Raw genomic sequence first — 21,098 nt, forward strand, 5'->3', positions numbered from 1 at the left:
AATCACAAGGTTTGTTTTGAATTGTCTGTCCTATATATATATCTTTTTTTTTACATGTATTTAACCCCTTATTTTTAGCACTTAACAGTCTCCATAATATATATACTTTACTTCCATTCATTTTTTCAACTCTTACATTCAGATAAGTATTGTGTGGCATGTGGGTGTCCTAAATCAAAACAACTGACACGTACATGTTTGTGAGGGTCTCACCTTTCCACAGAGGGATATTAGTGTGTAGCCCAAACTGTTCAGACGCTACAGACAGAAGTCGGCAGATCAGTTGTACCGACTTCAGGCGAGTCCCAAGACGCTTGCGGGGATCGTAGACCAAAATGGAGAACACCATCGTGTTGATCCTCTTGCTATAGAGGGCTCGTGATAGGTTATAGACCGTTCGGGCGCTACAGACAATTTTGTGAGAAGGCCAATTTTCGGGATGTCTCATGGTCTGACAAACACCGCCCTAGCTGTGTGGGGCGGCAGGTAGCCTAGTGGTTAGAGCGTTGGACTAGTAACCGAAAGGTTGCAAAATTGAAACCCCCCGAGCTGACAAGGTAAAAATCTGTCGTTCTGCCCCGGAACAAGGCAGCTAACCCACTGTTCCTTGGCTGTCCTTGAAAATAGGAATTTGTTCTTAACTGACTTGCCTAGTTAAATAAATAGCTCTGTCACCTTCCACAGATATCTGTAGTTAAACTGATTCGTTTTTATGGGGATTAAATAGATTTCCGCAGGGGGCTGACATTGACTCTATGGGGGTTTAATTAAACATGTTCAACTGCTTTCGTTAGCTTATTCTCTCACTGCAGTGGGTTTAAGACAAGTGTTTAGCTATCTTGGAATTAAGTACATTTCCAAGACAAAATCCAAGAACGTTATTTTCAAGAGTCTAATTTCTTCATAACTTTCTTAATAGGAAGAAGCCTAAGAACATTTCTAATTACTTTACTGAGCAATAGCAACTTTTCGTAGTTTAAGTATAAGCTTAAGGAAAAAATGGCGCTTACAAAGAAATGTATTCTTCAGAAGGTTTTGTGAAGCTGGTCCTGGATGCTTTCCTTTCCTAGTGTCTTATTACCTCCAAGTTTGTGCGCCAATTGTGTGAATTACAACTTTGACTGATCTAATAAGCCATGCATTAGCTGGTCCAATTCGATCAGTCATTCCTTTGGGTTGAAGAAACTGCTGGGCTGCTGGTGATACTGAGGCCTGTGGAAAAGATTGATCAGCTTGCCCAACTCTACCGTTAGAGGGTAAAGGGAGATGATTGTGAGGTGGTTTGCGTTGCCACTGGAGGTGGGATGAAGTGGTTAGAACAGAACAGAGAAAGTGATACGCCACCTGCTTGAGGGAGCGGGGCTTGTCTAGCTCTTTAGACTTCCTGTAGGGAATATGTCAATTGTGGTACACACGAAGCCATGCACACACACACGAAGCCACGCACACACACACGAAGCCACACACACACACACACACAAACACACACACACACACACACACACACACACGCGAAGCCACACACACACACACACACGGCAATACACATGCGGTACTAATTATGCAAAACACACATCCAAAAACACACACACACAAACTTCCCCAATATCTCTTAACCTCTCTTTTTATCACGGTCCCATTATTCATCCTTCCATCATATGAATTAACAACATTATACTGCGTAGCATAAGAAAATGTCGTGCTCGCCTCAATGTTGTAGTAAGAAAAAATATTCATAATTACACTGAAGAAGGAAAAACTGCACTCACTGCAAACACTGCAATAATTATACTGCATACCACCAGCCCTTAACTTGTCCTCTGTTCTCTCCTCTACCACCAGGAATATTCCAGTGCGATGTATTGACTTAGGTGTCAAGAACCGTGATACATATCTTTTTGCAATGATACTATGTTGCACTGTACAGTATAATGAATAGGTACCAGTGCTTACCCTTTCCTCTATTCTCCTCTCTTCCACCAGGAGTATCCGCTGCTTGAGGAACATCATCCACTGGAACCTGATCACAGCTTTCATCCTGAGGAACGCCACTTGGTTCGTCGTACAGCTCACCATGAACCCTAAGGTGCACGAGAGCAATGTGGTGAGTACAGGGAAGTTAACTGTACATCCATTTCAGGTCGCTTTATATGCAATAAACAAATACATACAGGTTACTGCCAAAATAAAGGAAACACCATCATATAGTGTCTTAATAGAGCGCCCTCAAAAGCCGTTAAAACAGCTTCAATGTGCCTTGGCAAGTGTTCAAATCTGCTGACTGAGACGGCCATGGCATATGGTTTACATCGTTTTCGTGCTCATCAAACCATTCAGTGACCACATGTGCTCTGTGGATGGGGGCGTTGTCATCCTGGAAGAGGCCACTCCCATCAGGATAGAAGTGCTTCACCATAGGCTGAAGGTGATCACTCAGAAGGGCTGGCTGTGTATTTATTGGTGTTTACCTTATCCTCTAAGGGGATGAGAGGACCTAAACCATGCCAGGAAAATACACCCCACTCCAAAACAACACACACACACACACACAACTAACTTGAGTACCATCATGTTGTCCTGGTTCACTGTTAATTGCCCCTCAGCTCGCCTGCCTCTTAACGTTATTGCTTGTGCAAACTGAGCGTGCTCAAAGCCACCCAGGGGCCTCCTGAGGGGCGCAGCGGTCTAAGTCACTGCAGTGCTACAGGCGTCACTACAGATCCCACCTCGATTCCGGCCGCGACCGGGAGACCCATGAGGCAGCGTACAATTGGCCCAGCGTCGTCCGGGTTAGGGGAAGGTTTGGCCGGCTGGGATGTCCCTTGTCCCATCGAGCTCTTCTGAGTCCGTACTGGAGTTGCAGCGATGGGACAAGACTGTAACTACCAATTGGATAACATGATATTGGGGAGAAAAAGGTAGAACAATAAATAAAGTTACCCAATCAGTCAGCCCTCCTCCATCTATTCTTCTTCTATTCTGAGAAGAAACAAGATAGCTGCCGTCAGCTATTAGCCTTGAGAAGTTCTGCTTGTCAGTTGAAAGACGGAGGCTTGACGGCTCGTTTAATTTATTATTTGCGCAAGGTCGTGAAGCAAGTGACCTGCAGAGGAACACAGAGGTACCTCAACACCTGCAGAGGTACATAAGTCAGGGCTAATATGTAATATGTTAATAGCAACAGAACAAGTCAACGGTTGTCAGATCATAAAATAATATATTGATTGCTTTAGTGAGGTTTTGGGTGTGGTTAATTAAAGATCAATGACTTACTGATTAGGTTTCTTTCTGGGGGGTTTTCTTAGACCACATTCCATTGACAGGAACATTTGGAAAATACGAAATGTTTGAAACTTTTTCCACATGTTACGTTACAGGCCTATTATAAAATTAATGAAATCGTTTTTTCCCTCATCGATCTACACACAATGCCCCATAATGACAATGCAAAAACTATTTTTTATACATTTTTGCAAATGTATAAACATTTTTAAACTGAAATATCACACTTACATAAGTATTCAGATCCTTTACTCAGTACTATGTTGAAGCACCTTTGGCAGCGATTACAGCCTTGGGTCTTCTTGGGTATGACACTACAAGCTTGGCACACCTGTATTTGGGGAGTTTCTCCCATTCCTCTCTGCAGATACTCTCAAGCTTTGTCAGGTTGGATGGGGAGCATTGCTGCACAGCTATTTTCAGGTCTCTCCAGAGATGTTCAATCTGGTTCAAGTCCGGGCTCTGGCTGGGCCTCTCAGGGACATTCAGAGACTTGTCCTGAAGCCGCTCCTGCGTTGTCTTGGCTGTGTGATAAGGGTCGTGGTCCTGAGGTCCTGAGCTCTCTGTAGCAGGTTTTTATCAAGGATCTCTTTGTACTTTGCACATCTGTACATCTTTTCCTCGATCCTGACTAGTCTCCAAGTCCCTGCCGCTGAAATTCACGATTCCAAAACTTCCAATTTGTTTCTTTTGAACCATTTCCATGACTTGATTGTGTGTTTTGGATCATTGTCTTGCTGCATGACCCAGCTGGGCTTCAGCTTCAGCTCACAGGCGGATGGCCTGACATTATCCTGTAGAATTCTCTGATACAGAGCAAAATTCATAGTTCCTTTTATTAAGGCAAGCCATTCAGGTCCTGAGGCAGCAAAGCATCCCCAAACCATCACACTACAACCACCATGCTTGCCGTTGGTATACGTTTCTTACTGTGGAATGCAGTGTTTTTGCCAGGCCTAATGTGTCACGATCGTGTGGAGGATTGATGGACCAAAACGCAGCATTTGGAAAGTAAGCCATCTTCTTTTATTTTAAAAGATGACGAAAAATAAACACGAAACACTTTAACAAAATGAACAAAACAACAAACGACCGTGAAGCTAAATAACGTTGTGCACTTACACACACAGGCTACAAACGTTCTGACATAGACAATTACTCACAACCAATGAGAGCCTATGGCTACCCTAAATAAGGCTCCCAATCAGAGACAACCGAAATCAGCTGTCTCTAATTGGGAACTCATTCAGGTAGCCATAGACTCTCCTAGACAACTGAACATACATAGACAACACTAGACACATGTACTCCACACAAACCCATATACTATACCCAACCACCCCTTTACCATAAAAACACCCAAAACCAACAAAACACAAACATTCCCCATGTCACACCCTGACCTAACTAAAATAATAAAGAAAACAAAGAATACTAAGGCCAGGGCGTGACATAACCCCCCCCTTAAGGTGCGAACTCCGGGCGCACCATTACACAGTCTAGGGGAGGGTCTGGGTGGGCTTCCATCCACGGTGGCGGCTCCGGCTCTGGTTGTGGTCCCCACGTCACCACAGTCCCTAACCACCTCCTAGGCTTCCTCCAAATGACCCCCCTCCACATTAAGGGGCAGTTCCGGACTAAGGGGCAGCTCCGGACTAAGGGGCAGTACCAGGGTCAGGGGCAGTACCAGGGTCAGGGGCAGTACCAGGGTCAGGGGCAGCACCAGGGTAAGGGGCAGCACCAGGGTAAGGGGCAGCACCAGGGTAAGGGGCAGCACCAGGGTAAGGGGCAGCACCAGGGTAAGGGGCAGCACCAGGGTAAGGGGCAGCACCAGGGTAAGAGGCAGCTCCGGACTGAGGAATGGCACCTCCGGACTGAGGAATGGCAGCTCCGGACTGAGGGACTGCAGCTCTGGACTGAGGGACGGCCCATGGCTGGCTGACAGATCTGGCTGCTCATGGCTGGCTAACGGATCTGGCTGCTCATGGCTGGCTGACGGATCTGGCTGCTCATGGCTGGCTGACGGATCTGGCTGCTCATGGCTGGCTGACGGATCTGGCTGCTCATGGCTAGCTGACGGATCTGGCTGCTCATGGCTAGCTGACGGATCTGGCTGCTCATGGCTAGCTGACGGATCTGGCTGCTCATGGCTAGCTGACGGATCTGGCTGCTCATGGCTAGCTGACGGATCTGGCTGCTCATGGCTAGGTGACGGATCTGGCTGCTCATGGCTAGCTGACGGATCTGGCTGCTCATGGCTAGCTGACGGATCTGGCTGCTCATGGCTGGCTGACGGATCTGGCTGCTCATGGCTGGCTGACGGATCTGGCTGCTCATGGCTGGCTGACTGATCTGGCTGCTCATGGCTGGCTGACTGATCTGGCAGATCCTGTCTGGTTGGCGGCTCTGGCAGATCCTGTCTGGTTGGCGGCTCTGGCAGATCCTGTCTGGTTGGCGGATCTGGCGGATCCTGTCTGGCTGGCGGCTCTAGCGGCTCCTGTCTGGCTGGCGGCTCTAGCGGCTCCTGTCTGGCTGGCGGCTCAGTGGGCTCATGGCAGACGGGCGGCTTTGCAGGCTCATGGCAGACGGGCGGCTTTGCAGGCTCATGGCAGACGGATGGCTCAGATGGCGCTGGGGAGACGGATGGCTCAGATGGCGCTGGGGAGACGGATGGCTCAGATGGCGCTTGGCAGACGGGCAGTTCAGTCATCGCTGTGCAGACGGCAGACTTCTGCCGGCTGAGGCGCACTGTAGGCCTGGTGCGTGGTGCCGGGACTGGTGGCACCGGGCTGGGGACACGCATCTCAGGGCTAGTGCGGGGAGCAGCAACAGGACGCACAGGACTCTGGGGACACACAGGAGGCTTGGTGCGTGGTTTAGACACTGGTGGTAAAGGGCTGGAGACACGCACCATATAGCTAGTGCGTGGAGGAGGCACTGGTGGTACTGGATTGGGGCGGGGAGGTGGCGCCGGAAATACCGGACCGTGCAGGCGTACTGGCTCCCTTGAACGCCGAGCCTGCCCAACCTTACCTGGTTGTATGCTCCCCGTCGCCTGACCAGTGCGGGGAGGTGGAATAACCCGCACCGGCCTATGTAGGCGAACCGGGGACACCATGCGTAAGGCTGGTGCCATGTACGCCGGCCCGAGGAGACGCACTGGTGACCAGATGCGTTGGGCCGGCTTCATGACATACGGCTCAACGCTCAGTCTAGCCCGGCCGATACGTGGAGCTGAAATGTACCGAACCGGGCTATGCACGCGTACAGGAGACACCGTGCGCTCTACTGCGTAACACGGTGTCTGCCCGTACTCTCGCTCTCCACGGTAAGTACAGGGAGTAGGCGCAGGTTTCCTACCTGACTTCGCCACACTCCCTTTAAGGCCCCCCCCAAGAAATTTTTGGGTTGTACTCACGGGTTTCCAGCCTTGTCTCCGTGCTGCCTCCTCATATCGCCTCCTCATATCGCCTCCTCTCGGCTTTAGCTGCCTCCAGCTCTTCACGAGGAAGGCGATATTCTCCCGGTTGAGCCCACGGCCCCTTACCATCCAGTATCTCCTCCCATGTCCATGAATCCTGTGTAGGTAGGTCCTGTTGCCGCTTTCCATGCCGCTTGGTCCTATAATGGTGAGTAATTCTGTCACGATCGTGTGGAGGATTGATGGACCAAAACGCAGCATTTGGAAAGTAAGCCATCTTCTTTTATTTTAAAAGATGACGAAAAATAAACACGAAACACTTTAACAAAATGAACAAAACAACAAACGACCGTGAAGCTAAATAACGTTGTGCACTTACACACACAGGCTACAAACGTTCTGACATAGACAATTACTCACAACCAATGAGAGCCTATGGCTACCCTAAATAAGGCTCCCAATCAGAGACAACCGAAATCAGCTGTCTCTAATTGGGAACTCATTCAGGTAACCATAGACTCTCCTAGACAACTAAACATACATAGACAACACTAGACACATGTACTCCACACAAACCCATATACTATACCCAACCACCCCTTTACCATAAAAACACCCAAAACCAACAAAACACAAACATTCCCCATGTCACACCCTGACCTAACTAAAATAATAAAGAAAACAAAGAATACTAAGGCCAGGGCGTGACATAATGGGACCCATCTCGTCCAAAAAGTAATTTCTTTGACTAATCTGTCCATAAAACATTTTTGATGATCATTCAGGTGCTTTTTGGCAAACTTTTGGATGTGATGGGTCCCATTATGTCTGCAGCAAGACAATGATCAAAAACACACAATCAAGTCATGAAAATGGTTAAAAAGCAACAAATTGGAAGTTTTGGAATGGCTTAGTCAAAGTCCAGACCTAATCCCAATTGAGATGTGTCAGGACTTTAAATGAGCAGTTCACACTTGAAAACCCACAAATGTCACTGAGTTAAAGCAGTTCCGCATGCAATAATACTATTTTGCGAGACTGTAACTGCATACTGTGTAGTAATCGTACTACATACCATTTACAGCGTACTGTTGAAGTAAAAAACGAACATCAGCATACAAGGCTTATCCTACTGAGAACACGTCAGCTAATGTGCAATTGTGTTGATTCCCGCCATTCAATCATTTTGGTACAGCGCATGCCCTCACCTGATTATCAGCTGTTGTCAAACACATGCGGGTCTCGAAAGAAGATTCTCTTCCTATTTTCAAAAGGGGAGTTGTCTAGGTCAAAAGCAACTCTCGAACCTCAGGAGAGTTATTTTTCACTTTTGAAAGCTGTCATTTTTGTGTTTTTTTCTCGTCCTTGGTACACTGGGTTCACCCTGCGAAAATAGGACGGTAACGATATCACGCTATCACACTCAACCACGGCCCCACTTCACTGATCACACTGAGAGTCTCTCACCGATCAAAAAGAAAAAATGGAATGAACTGCAATCCTGATTTGACAGCTGCTCTGAAGTGCCTTTAGACTACACAAGGGGTAGAGTAGAGGGAATTGGAAAGGGCAACTTGGGATCTTAGCCCAAATACACTGAGCTTACTGGCTGTAGAGTCCCATTTTCTGTGTGATGATTTGATGGGTAGTACCAGGTCAGGGAGTCTTTTGGTATGTCCTTGAAGTAAGTGGGGAGGCAAGATAAAATGCGAGTCAAGATCTCTCAATCTCCTTACTATATTATTGTCACTAGGTACCATATGAATAACTACCTGAACAAATGCTAAATTCAAATATTTGTTCTTATTGTCGTGAAAAGGAGGTAAATAAGTAACACCTGATTTGGAAAAACTCCTTATTTTGATTGTGACCCAAGACCACTCCCGACCTGCATGACAATAAGGAGTTCTCGTCTTAGCCTCTAGTCTTACATTTGTTAGGGAATTTTCACGAATTTACTATAGTTAACCTGTTGAGGCTAGGGGCGCTGTTGTCACTATTATGGTAATCGTGTAATTTTTGAAACGGCTTCCTACAAAATTCTTGATCGTACAATATGCATATTATTATTGGATAGAAAACAGTCTATAGTTTCTATAGGAGTTGAAATTTTGTCTCTAAGTGGAACAGAACCCATTCTACAGCAATTTCCCTGACATGGAGTCAGATTTCAGAAATGTTGGCCCCTGATCTGGAGTCAGTTAAAAGGCCACTGTTATTGCTATGAGTATACGGACACTGCTTACGTCTTCCCCTGGATGCCTTTACGTGATGACGATTTGAATGGGGTCGATTGCGCAATCACAGGCACTATAAATTAAAAAACCCTGTAGCTAGTCACTCTTTTGGAGCTGCGTCATGCGCCTGGAGGACACCGACCCGCACCTGTTCCAAGCATTAGTGTTGGGAGTAATCTTTCTCCGGTCATGTTAAGACTCGTTATAGGAGTTAAAAACATCATAAGGTAGTTAATTTAAAGCGTTTTATAGCAATTTATATCCGTTTAGTGCGATTTTGGGACATTTATTTCTGAAACGCTGTGAATCGCTGGGCACGCTTCCAGTTCATGCTGAACGCAGTTGGCATTTCCACATGGCAAGAGGACAGCTTTCCACCAAAAGACGATTAGACCCAAGAAAGGATCCTTTGCCCAAGATACTGATGGAAGAACAGCTCAAAGTAGGACATTTTTATTATGATAAATCGTGTTTCTGTCGAAAAATGTTAGTGGCTTAGGACGCCATGTTTTTTGACGTAGCTTCGCTTGGCGCAAATTGTATTGAAAAGTAAGGATAATTTAAAAAATGTAATTCCGCGATTGTATTAAGAATTAAATTGTCTATCAATCGCTGTCCACCCTATATTTTTTAGTCACGTTTATGAGTATTTATGTATACGAGTAGATCACTGTCTAATATGGCGCACGGACATTTTCTCACCAGCTGGGCTACTTTCCCCATTGTCTAACCATGATTTTGGTGGCTAAATATGCACATTTTCGAACAAACTGTATATGCATGTTGTAATGTGATGTTACAGGGGTGTCATCTGAAGAATTCTGAGAAGGTTAGTGAAAAAATAATATATTTTGGCAATGTTTACGTTATCGCTCACTTTGGCTAGAATTAATGCTGGGGTAATGTTTGCACATGTGCTATGCTAATATAACGATTTATTGTGTTTTCGCTGTAAGACACTTAGAAAATCTGAAATATTGTCTGTATTCACAGGATCTGTGTCTTTCGATTAGTGTATGCTGTGTATTTTTACGAAATGTTTGATGATTAGTAAGTAGGTAAACACGTTGCTCTATGTAGTTATTCTAGTCCATTTGTGACGGTGGGTGCAATTGTAACCTATGCCATCTACCTGAAATATGCACATTTTTCCAACAAAACCTATCCCATACCATAAATATGTTATCAGACTGTCATCTGATTAATTTTTTTTCTTGGTTAGGGGCTATAAATATCTTAGTTTAGCCGAATTGGTGATAGCTACTGGTGTTGGTGGACAAATAAAATATGGTGGATTATGCTAATGTGTTTTTAGGTAATAGATTTACATCTTTACATATTGTGTCTTCCCTGTAAAACATTTAAAAAATCGGACATGTTGGCTGGATTCACAAGATCTGTGTCTTTCATTAGCTTTATTGGACTTTAACTTCTTGAGAATACAGGGGGTGCTGTTTTCGCATTAGCATAATTTCCTCTACAGATTAAACTGCCTCTTATTCAATTATTGCTGTTACTATATGCATATAATTAATACCATTGGATAGAAAACAAGCTATGGTTTCTAAAACCGTTTCAATTTTGTCTCTGAGTGAAACACAAGTCATTTGACAGCACTTTCCCTGAGCAAGAAGAAGATTGCAAGATGTGTATGCTCGCTTCAACGCTCTGCCTATATATGGTCACGCCACCTATGACCCGAAACACACTTCATTCGTCTTCCTCTGGGTGTCAGGAAGACGTCAGAGGAGAAATTTTTTGTTTATCTTGTACTGACGTGAAATAAGACCTATTTCTTTAGCGTGACCGACAACTTCCGGTTCTCTGAAACGCGCGTTTTAGAGGTGCAATTGTCTTTTGTTATGCTGCCGTTACGGATGAAAACTATCTCCGTCTCGAAGTTTGTTTGATACATGTGACCATATCATCTTAATGTATGTTTTTTCAATATAGTTTAATCAGATTATTTGAATTTTTTCGGGAGTTTTGCCGTGTTCCGTTCTGTGAGTTTTTTAACTTTGGACAGAACCGTGCTAGTCGACCAGTACCTATGCTAAATGAAGAGGGAAAGTTGCCATTGTGAATGGATTGAACGACTCATCAGGACTAAGGACACCTTTATCAACATTCTGATGAAAGATCAGCAATAGTAAGACCCAATTTACGATGTTATTTCATATATCTGTCGTGCATGTGAACTGGTCGGGCGCGCCCAGCTGGTTCTGGCTGGCGTGGCTATGCTAATTTAGCGCTACATTTTGTTTTCGCTATAAAACATTTAATAAATCTGAAATATTGTTTGGATTCACCAGATGTTGGGCTTTCAATATCTGTACGCTGTGTATTTTTTCTGAAATGTTTTAAGACAAGTAATTAGTTATATGACGTTGGTCTCTGTAATTGTTCTGGCTGCATCAGCACTATATCAGATTGCAGCTGCAATGTAGAACTGTGATTTATACCTGAAAAATGCACATTTAAAAAAAAAAAACTATGATATACCATAAATATGTTATCAGACTGTCATCTTATGAATTTGTTTGTTGGTTAGTGGCTATATATATTTTCATTTAGTCGAATTAGTGATAGCTACTGACGCAGGAAAAAACTGTTGGAGTAAAAAAATGGTGTCTTTTGCTAACGTGTTTAGCTAATAGATTTACATATTGTGTCTTCCCTGTAAAACATTTAAAAAATCTGAAATGGTGGCTTTATTCACAAGATCTGTGTCTTTCATTGGGTGTCTTGGACTTGTGATTTAATGATATTTAGATGCTACTATTTAATTGTGACGCTATGCTAACGATGCTAATCAGTGTGGGGGGGGGGGGGGGGGGGGTGCTCCCGAATCCGGGTTAGGTACTCGGTAGAGGTTTTTAATGTGTGAAAGTTAAATATTTTTAAAAATATATTTTTTTTGAATTTCGCGGCTCTGCCTTTTCAGTGGGGGTGGGGGGGGAGTGCCGCTAGCGGCACCCTCATCCTAGACAGGTTAAACACTTAGACAATACATTCATCACAGGCCTTCAGAGATGGACTTTGCTACTTTTGAACAAACGCCAAATGGGAGCATCTCCCCCTTCCTTCCGAACGGATATCATCGCCCAATGAGTTGTCTCTCATCCGTCTTCAGAGAGAGATTAAAGACTGACAGATCTCCTGTCTCATCTCCCAGCTGTAAACACCTAGTCCAGACTCCCCCAAGTGCCATTCTCTGACTCTCTCAATCCAATGTAACTCCCAAGTGACTCTCAATGATCTGGTCTCATTATTTGTCAAAGACGATGGAGATTGAAGTGTTAAAAGTGGCATACAGATGTGTACTATCTTAAATTGACCAGTTTCTCACAGCATGAAAATAATCCTGCAGCAGCAGAGAATGTGAATTATGATGTGGATTTTAATTCATGAACATTTTTGTATGTGTTGATAAATGTTTCTTTAGGACAAATAGTTTTACATTTCAAAGTGGAAATTGCTAACTTTAGAACCATTTTGAATCCTCAAATACACTTCAATTAGCATTTTCTGCTGCGCAAAAGAGTGATCAAATTAAGATAGCACATCTACATTGACTTTGGATCTGTTGAGAGGTATAGTGTAGGATCCTACAGTGGATAGGATGACTCAGACTGTCGTAGGCCATGGGAAGTGAGAGCTATGATGCAGTCTAACAAGTAACGCAGGGGGTCAAATCTGCGTTTCTTAAACCACTGCAGTGACCTTTGTTTGCCAAACATCTGCCTAAGAACCAGTTCCAAATTGTAAACATTCAAAGAGTCCTTTTTGTCACTGCTCAGAGCCTGATAGAGATGCTCAAACAAGCTGCATATGTTAAATAAGGATCGCACGGTTGAGTTTCACTCGCAGGTTGAATGTTTTTTAGAGAGACTACTCACTGGGCACACACTGGCTGAAATGTTGTTTCCACGTCATTTCAAATGAAATTACATTGAACCGACGTGAAATATAGATGTTGAATTGACATCTATATACAGGGGAGAAGAGGGACAAAACTAACACTTTTCATTTTTTCCCTAATTACTCAGAGGTCGATAGAGCTTGAGATACCATATTTTATAACAAACAACGTGTACTGGTCCTCTACCGTTAGCAACTATAATTTCATTTCTGTAGTAAATTAGTTGAAATTAAATAGACCAAGAATAGAAATACCACAACGTTACTTTTTTCTACCTGTCGGTGGGAGTAACGCACCCTCCTCAAGGAGTTAACCGCTTGATGAGAAGTGTCCAATATCTGTCTTATCTCCATGTTTTTGGTTTGTAATGCTCATTACTTTCAACAAATGTATTATCAGACATAATTTCCTGTTTGTGTCAATTTGAATAATTAAATGCTGTAGGGTCATATTTTATGAAAATGTATGGGTCAACATCACAATGTTACACAACCACAATATTTTGCCTTACAATATTGATCAGACTAAAATGGGTCACGTAATAGCTATATTAACCATCATTTTCTTATCTCACTTTAACGGGAACGTAGTAGGAGATGTTTTCCACCATTTTCAAAGACTATTCAAGCTTAAATCAAATCAAATCCAATTTAATTGGTCGCATACACATATGTAGCAGACGTTTTTGCGAAATGCTCGTGTTTCTTGCTCCGACAGTGCAGTAATATCTAACAATATACAACAATGCACACACATCTACCTCTGCCCTGTGTTAACCTTCCCTCCCTGCTCTCCCCAATAAGTCTTACTCTTACTCGATCTCATCACATGTCCATAAAGAACCGGGGCTGCATCCGGGGCTGCATCCGGCACCCCATCCCCTATATAGTGCACTACTTTTGACAAGGGCCTACAGGGCATCATTTCAGACGCAGGCCAGATCGTTTTTTCCAATAAGCAATAACCCACTAAGGAGTGAGGAAAGGAACCAGTGGTACCTTTACTGCTTTCACGTTTCTGTGTTTTTACTCACCTGAATCTTTTTTGTTATTCTTTCCTTCCTCTCTAATAAAAGTTGTGGTGCCGGCTGGTCACGGCCGCCTATAACTACTTCCACGTGACAAACTTCTTCTGGATGTTTGGGGAGGGCTGCTACCTGCATACAGCCATCGTGCTCACCTACTCCACGGACAAGCTACGCAAGTGGATGTTCATCTGCATCGGGTGGTGTGAGTAGCCTACACTTAGTTCATCGACGGAAAGACGGATGTGCGTTGATCTATTCATTCGACTGATCGATAAGAATGTACGTCAACTGTAACGGAGACCCTGTGTGATGTTTTACAGGTATCCCTCTTCCAATCATCATTGCATGGGCCATTGGCAAGCTTTACTACGACAACGAAAAGTAAGTAAAAAAATGTTTCTTTCTCATTCTCGAATTTCTATTCGCACCCCTGTGTAATTCATTTGTCTTCGGAATCAGGCCACAATCTTGTCCGTGTCGAGCTCCCCTCAGACCCATTAGAGTGATACTTGTAGTGGATGAGAGATGGATGTCACCCAATCATCTCCTTAACTTTCTGCATTGAACGATCAATTAATCTTCATTTCAAGGGAGTCTTGGTGAACCTGTAACCTGTAATTGCTCTGCATACAGAATAGCAGGTTGACATTTATTGTTGTGAGTCTTGTCTAGGTGGCAGAACATTGCAGCTGGCCTATCTGAGGGGAAATTGCAAAGTCAAAATTGGCTATATTGTAAAAATTCATGAAAACAAAAATTGCCTTTTTGGTTTTAATTTAAGGTTAGGGTTAGGCATTCGGGCTAGCAGTGTGGTTAAGGTTAGGATTAAGGTTAGGGTTAGGTTTAAAATCCCGATTTTGGGATTGTGTGGCTGTGCCAGTTAGAGACCACTCTGCAGAGCTGTCTCCAGAACAAGATTCATGATGAAAAACGCTATCCTGCTACAGAATATGGGATCCATTGACCAATCCATACCCATTACCAATGTGAACGCTAATCTGAGAGTGACCTAGCGTGCCCAATAAATAATAGATGAATGTGTCGGTTATACCATTAGGGCAGTAATGATCCATTGATGAGGCCTTAGAAATGTACTATAGATATGTTTTATGATGAGAAATACTGTCATTAGAGCATTAGTGTGTGAAGATCCCATTGATGACACATCAGATAAGATAAATCATTTGTTGAGCTCAAAAGATACGCACCTGCAATCAGTTATCACTGGGCAGTCAAAAGCTCTCCGCTGTCAGATATAACTCTGATTTAAATGCTTATTTTATAGCAAGGCACTTCATCATAACTCGGTGGCCTTGTGGTTAGTGTCCACCCTTAGATTGGAAGGTCGGGAGTTTGATCATCAGCTGAATCATACCAAAGACTTTAAAGAGGGGACCTGAGGCGTCTCTGCTTTGCACTCAGCATTAACCTGTCTAGGATCAGCGTGGCGCTAGCGGCACACCCCCCCCCCCCCCCACTGAAAAACCAGTGCCGCGAAATTCAAAAAAAATATTTTTTTTAAATATTTAACTTTCACACATTAAAGTCCAATACAGCTAATGAAAGACACAGATCTTATGAATCCAGTCAACATTTCCGATTTTTAAAATGTTTTACAGGGAAGACACAATATGTAAAGATGTACATCTATTACCTAAAAACACATTAGCATAATCCACCATCTTTTATTTGTCCACCAACACCAGTAGCCATCACCAATTCGGCTAAACTAAGATATTTATAGCCCCTAACCAACAAAAAAACTCATTAGATGACAGTCTGATAACATATTTATGGTATGGGATAGGTTTTGTTAGAAAAAAGTGCATATTTCAGGTATATGGCATAGTTTACAATTGCACCCACCATCACAAATGGACTAGAATAATTACAATGAGCAACGTGTTTACCTAACTACTAATCATCAAACATTTCGTAAAAATACACAGCATACACGAATCGAAAGACACAGATCCTGTGAATACAGACAATATTTCAGATTTTCTAAGTGTCTTACAGCGAAAACACAATAAATCGTTATATTAGCTTAGCACATAGCAATTAGCAGCCCAGCATTGATTCTAGCCAAAGTGAGCGATAAAAGTCAACATCGCCAAAAGATATTAATTTTTTCACTAACCTTCTCAGAATTCTTCCGATGACACTCCTGTAACATCACATTACAACATGCATATACAGTTTGATCGAAAATGTTTATATTTAGCCACCAAAATCATGGTTAGACAATGTGAAATGTAGCTCAGCTGGTCAGAAAATGTCCTTGCGCCACTTAGACAGTGATCTACTCTTATACATAAATACTCATAAACGGGACTAAAAAATATAGGGTGGACAGGGATTGATAGACAATTTAATTCTTAATACAATTGCGTTATTACATTTTTTAATTTATCCTTACTTTTCAATACAGTTTGCGCCAAGCGAAGCTACGTCAAAAAACATGGCGTCCTAAGCCACTAAAATGTTTCGACAGAAACACGATTTATCATAATAAAAATGTCCTACCTTGAGCTGTTCTTCCATCAGTATCTTGGGCAAAGGATCCTTTCTTGGGAGAAATCGTCTTTTGGTGGAAAGCTGTCCTCTTGCCATGTGGAAATGTCAACTACGTTCGGGATGAACTGAAAAGCGTGCCCAACTTTTCACATCGTTGCAAAAATAAATGTCCCAAAATCGCACTAAACGGATATAAATTGCTATAAAACGCTTTAAATTAACTACTTTATGATGTTTGTAACTCCTATAACGAGTGAAAAGATGACCGGAGAAATATAACAGGCTAAACTAACGCTTGGAACAGGAGAGGGTCGGTGTCTTCCACGCGCGTTACGCAGCTCCCAAAGAATGACTAGCTTCAGAGTTTTTTCATTTGTAGGGCCTGTGAACGCGCAATCGAGCCCGTTGGAATCGTCATCACGTAAAGGCATCCAGGGGAAGACGTAAGAAGTGTCCGTATAGTCATAGCAACGACAGTGCCCTTTTAACTGACTTCAGAAAAGTGGCCAACATTTCTCAAGTCTGACTCCATGTCAGGGAAATTGCTGTAGAATGGGCTCTGTTCCACTTAGAGACAAAATTTCAACTCCTATAGAAACTATAGACTGTTTTCTATCCAATAATAATAATAATATGCATATTGTACGATCAAGGATTTTGTGGGAAGCCGTTTAAAAAATTAGCCACATTAGCATAAATAGTCTAAACAGCGCCCCCATCCCCAACAGGTTAAGGAGATTTAGCGGCCATAGCCGTGGGAAGTGGGGGTGCTGAGGGTGCTGCAGCACCCCCTGATAAATATGAAAAAAGGGAAAACATGTTTATTTTGAAAAATAGTGCACTGGGCCTTTAATAGTCCTGCATTAGCGTACCAGTCTAACAGTCTGCAGCATGGGTAAAAAACGTACCCCTCCTTCCAGTCGAAGAAAAAAATTGCAGCACCCCCACCCTACTTCCCGCTTCTATGGGTAAGGCCCTGCGACAGACTAGTGTTCTGTCCGGGGGTGTATTTCATTATCAAACACAACAGGAATCTGACAGTTTCCACTGCATCACATCGGAGTGTCTCGCTTACACAAGGGTTGCCGTGATATCCACCCTCCTAAACCTGTTAGCTTGTTTTTCATAATGCTCAGCGGGACGAAAACAAACTTCTATCTAGACACAGTTCTCCCTAAGCCTTCTGCTCTTTCCTTCTCTCTCTCGCTCCCTCTCCCTCTCCCTGACGCCAACAATGTGAAGACAGAACAAATTAATAAGTCACTCCAATGAATTGAGTCTTGTAGAATGAGTGAATCTGGAGCATCTCATCCCCTTGGAGAGCGTCCATTTTTCCTTTTTCCTCCCTTTGTTTTTACAGCAAAATTCTTTGTTTTTTGGTGTTTTCTGTTGCTAGACAGGAGTGCGGTACTTTACAAAGGCCTCTCTTGGTCTCTGCCAGTACTGGCTTTGATAGGCTATGTCCTCACACCCACCTCTGATATCAATTAATGTGATTGGCCGTGGCTCATGCTCGTTTTTGTCAACAATAAAAAAAAAATGTTGGCAAAGGTCCCGCAGTCTGCTTTGTCATTGAATAAATGTGATTGGTTGACCTTCTGACTTCGGCCAGTATGATTGTCTCAATTCTCTGTGTTCTAAATTGCAGGTGCTGGTTTGGGAAGAAGGCAGGAGTGTACACAGATTACATCTACCAGGGCCCAATGATCCTGGTGTTGCTGGTAAAACAGTGTTAAATCAAATCAAATGTATTTATATAGCCCTTCTTAGATCAGCTGATATGTTACACAATCCTTTTCACATTTCTCCATATTTCTCCTCCTTGTATAGACATTTATAGACATAGTGTTCTAGCCTTGTCCTGGTCAAGTTTTCCTACATCCATGACCAGGCTCTTCCCCTTTACACTTTCCCTCTGTGTTTGTATTTACGGCACCGTGCAGGTAGGAAAACCGCCAAATTAACATTACTGTTCACTCAAGCAAAAATTGTGTTGAGGCCAAGTAATTGCTTCAAAACAAACAGTAGAAAGGTCATTAACATTCGATGGTGTGTGAACTTTCTAGCGCAGCCTTCCAACGTACACACTCACGCACATGCTGTAATATCATCATGTGAAGCTATTTGAACGACGTGACACCTACTACACATACGCAGAACTGACCAGGTCATTTGGAATGAATATGACGTATGAGGAATATGTATGAATAGTCTATGATTTGCAGCATGCTTAAACTGTAAGAGTTACGCTGAGCTAAAACAATCTTAACACATATGTCCTTAAGCAAGTTTAAATATGTGAGCTATTTTCTCATTTCTCATCCCTACATAACTCATCAGATATGCACACAGCGTTGGAACACGATTTAAAATATCATACAACTAGCAGGCTATATTTTAATGTAAAAAATGGATTTGATTGATTTTCCCTTCAAACTGTTGTCAATCATCCTAAGACCTTTACTCGTTGTTTTGGCAGATGGTTTTCATTTTATATTTATTAGTTTGCTCAGAATTATGTTGGAGAATTCTGTTTGAGGTGCAGCATTTATTGCACATAAAAGTAGCACGGTCCAAATTTTGGACACAGCTACTCATTACATGATTTTTCTTTATTTTAACTATTTTCTACATTGTAGAATAATAGTGAAGACATCAAATCTATGAATTAACACATACGGAATCATGTAGTAACCAAAAAAGTGTTAAACAAAATAAAATGGATTTGAGATTCTTCACAGTAGCCACCCTTTGCCTTGATGACAGCTTTTGACAGCAAGTGTTTGTCTTTCCCATGCAGATTTAACAGATTTATAATCTATACCACTCAGTAAAAATGCAGAGATTGCAAAAAAGTTTTTACATAGACTTTATTTGGCACCGGTCTCCTAGCATCACTTAAAGCCCAATACAGTTATTTCCAGCACAGACAAATATTGTTTTATTAAATGTTTCTCTCTCACAACTGATTAATTTCAATTCTGACCAATTCTAAATTCTTATTTTCTCTCTGTTTTCAGATCAACTTTATATTCCTCTTCAACATTGTGAGAATCCTCATGACCAAGCTGAGAGCCTCCACCACCTCAGAGACAATACAGTACAGGTGAGCCAGGACCAGAACCCCAAATTCCCTTTACAGTGCATTACTTTTGAACAGGCCCCCATAGGTAGTGCTTCCCATTTTATTGTGTTATAAAGTGGGATTAACATGTATTTAATTGTTATTTTTTGTCAACTATCTAGACTATCTACATGTTAAAGTGGAATATTTTTTTTTTAAATTTATAACAATAAAATACTAATATACCTTGTTTAGATAAGTATTTACCCCCCTGAGTCAATACATGTTAGAAACACCTTTAGCAGCGATTACAGCGATTACAGTCTTCTTGGGTAAGTCTCACAAATCAAATGTATATATGTATTTATATAGCCCTTCTTACATCAGCTGATATCTAGCTGATAAGTGCTGTACGGAAACCCAGCCTAAGAGCGTTGCACACCTGTATTGTACAATATTTGCCCATTTATTATTTTCAAAATTCTTCAAACGCTGTCAAGGTGTTGGGGATCATGGCTAGACAGCAATTTTAAAGTCTTGGCATAGGTTCTTAAGCAGATTTAAGTCAAAACTGTAACTTGCCCACTCAGGAACATTCACTGTCTTCCTGGTAAGCAACTCTAGTGTAGATGTGGCTTTGTATTGTAGGTTCCTGTACTGCTGAAAGGTGAATTCCGCTCCCAGTGTCTGGTGTAAAGCAGACTGAAGCAGGTGTTCCTCTTGGATTTTTTTGCTTAGCTCCATCCCAGTCTTTGCCGATGTCAAGCACACCCATACCGTGATGCAGCCACCCCCATGCTTGAAAATAAGGAGGCAGTTATTCAGTAATGTGCTGTGTTGGATTATCTGCAAACATAAGGCTTTGCATTTAGGCGAAAAGTGTATTCCTTAGCCGTGTTTCGTTAATTCATTTTTTTTTTAGGACTTTTGTGCCTTGTTGCATACATATGCATGTTTTATATATTTGAATTCTTCTTTTCACTCTGTCATGTAGGTCATTATTGTGGAGTCCCTACAATGTTGTAGTTTTCTCCCATCACAGCCATTGAACTCTGTAGATGTTTTAACATCACCAATGGCCTCATAGTGACATCCTTAAGCAGTTTCCTTCCTGTCCTGCACCTCAGTGCAGAAGTACTGGGAAGTTTAATGCGTCATCCACAGCATAGTTATTAACTTGACCATGCTTAAAGACATATTCAATGTCTGATTTGTTAGTGTTACCCATCTACCAATCATTGCCCTTCTTTATGAGGCTTTTGAAAAGCTCCCTGGTCTTTGTAGTTGAATATGTGCTTGAAATGTAATACTTGACTGAGGGACATTACAGATGCTGTATGTATGGGGGACAGAGGAAGGGGTAGTCATAAAAAATCATGTCAACCCCTATTAGTCCATATAACTTACTATATTATTTGTTAAGACAAATTTTACTTCTGAGCTTATTTAGGCTTGCCTAAACAAAGGGGGCGAATACTTATGCAATGACAATATTTTAATTATTACATTTGTCTAATTTTCTGATTAATGACCAAAAAATACAATTCAATCGGTTTCAATCCCACTTTGTAAAGCAACAAAATGTGAAAACAATTGAAGGGGGTGTAGACTTTCTATAGGCAGTAGAG

The 21,098-nt window shown here is 42.4% G+C and overlaps 1 protein-coding gene across 4 annotated transcripts in view; it reads left to right on the plus strand.

Moving 5' to 3' along the window:
- Positions 1-21,098, plus strand: part of LOC129832870 (corticotropin-releasing factor receptor 1-like) — a 182,499-nt gene that overhangs the window by 148,033 nt on the left and 13,368 nt on the right. For all 4 annotated transcript variants that reach the window (XM_055896947.1, XM_055896949.1, XM_055896948.1 and 1 more), the window contains exons 7-11: positions 1,984-2,104; positions 13,938-14,091; positions 14,210-14,270; positions 18,055-18,127; positions 19,427-19,512. In XM_055896947.1, coding sequence (XP_055752922.1) covers positions 1,984-2,104; positions 13,938-14,091; positions 14,210-14,270; positions 18,055-18,127; positions 19,427-19,512 — 495 coding nt within the window. The remainder of the gene's footprint in view (positions 1-1,983; positions 2,105-13,937; positions 14,092-14,209; positions 14,271-18,054; positions 18,128-19,426; positions 19,513-21,098) is intronic.

The sequence above is a fragment of the Salvelinus fontinalis genome, chromosome 34 (genome assembly GCF_029448725.1).
Source record: "Salvelinus fontinalis isolate EN_2023a chromosome 34, ASM2944872v1, whole genome shotgun sequence".
Lineage (NCBI taxonomy): Eukaryota > Metazoa > Chordata > Actinopteri > Salmoniformes > Salmonidae > Salvelinus > Salvelinus fontinalis.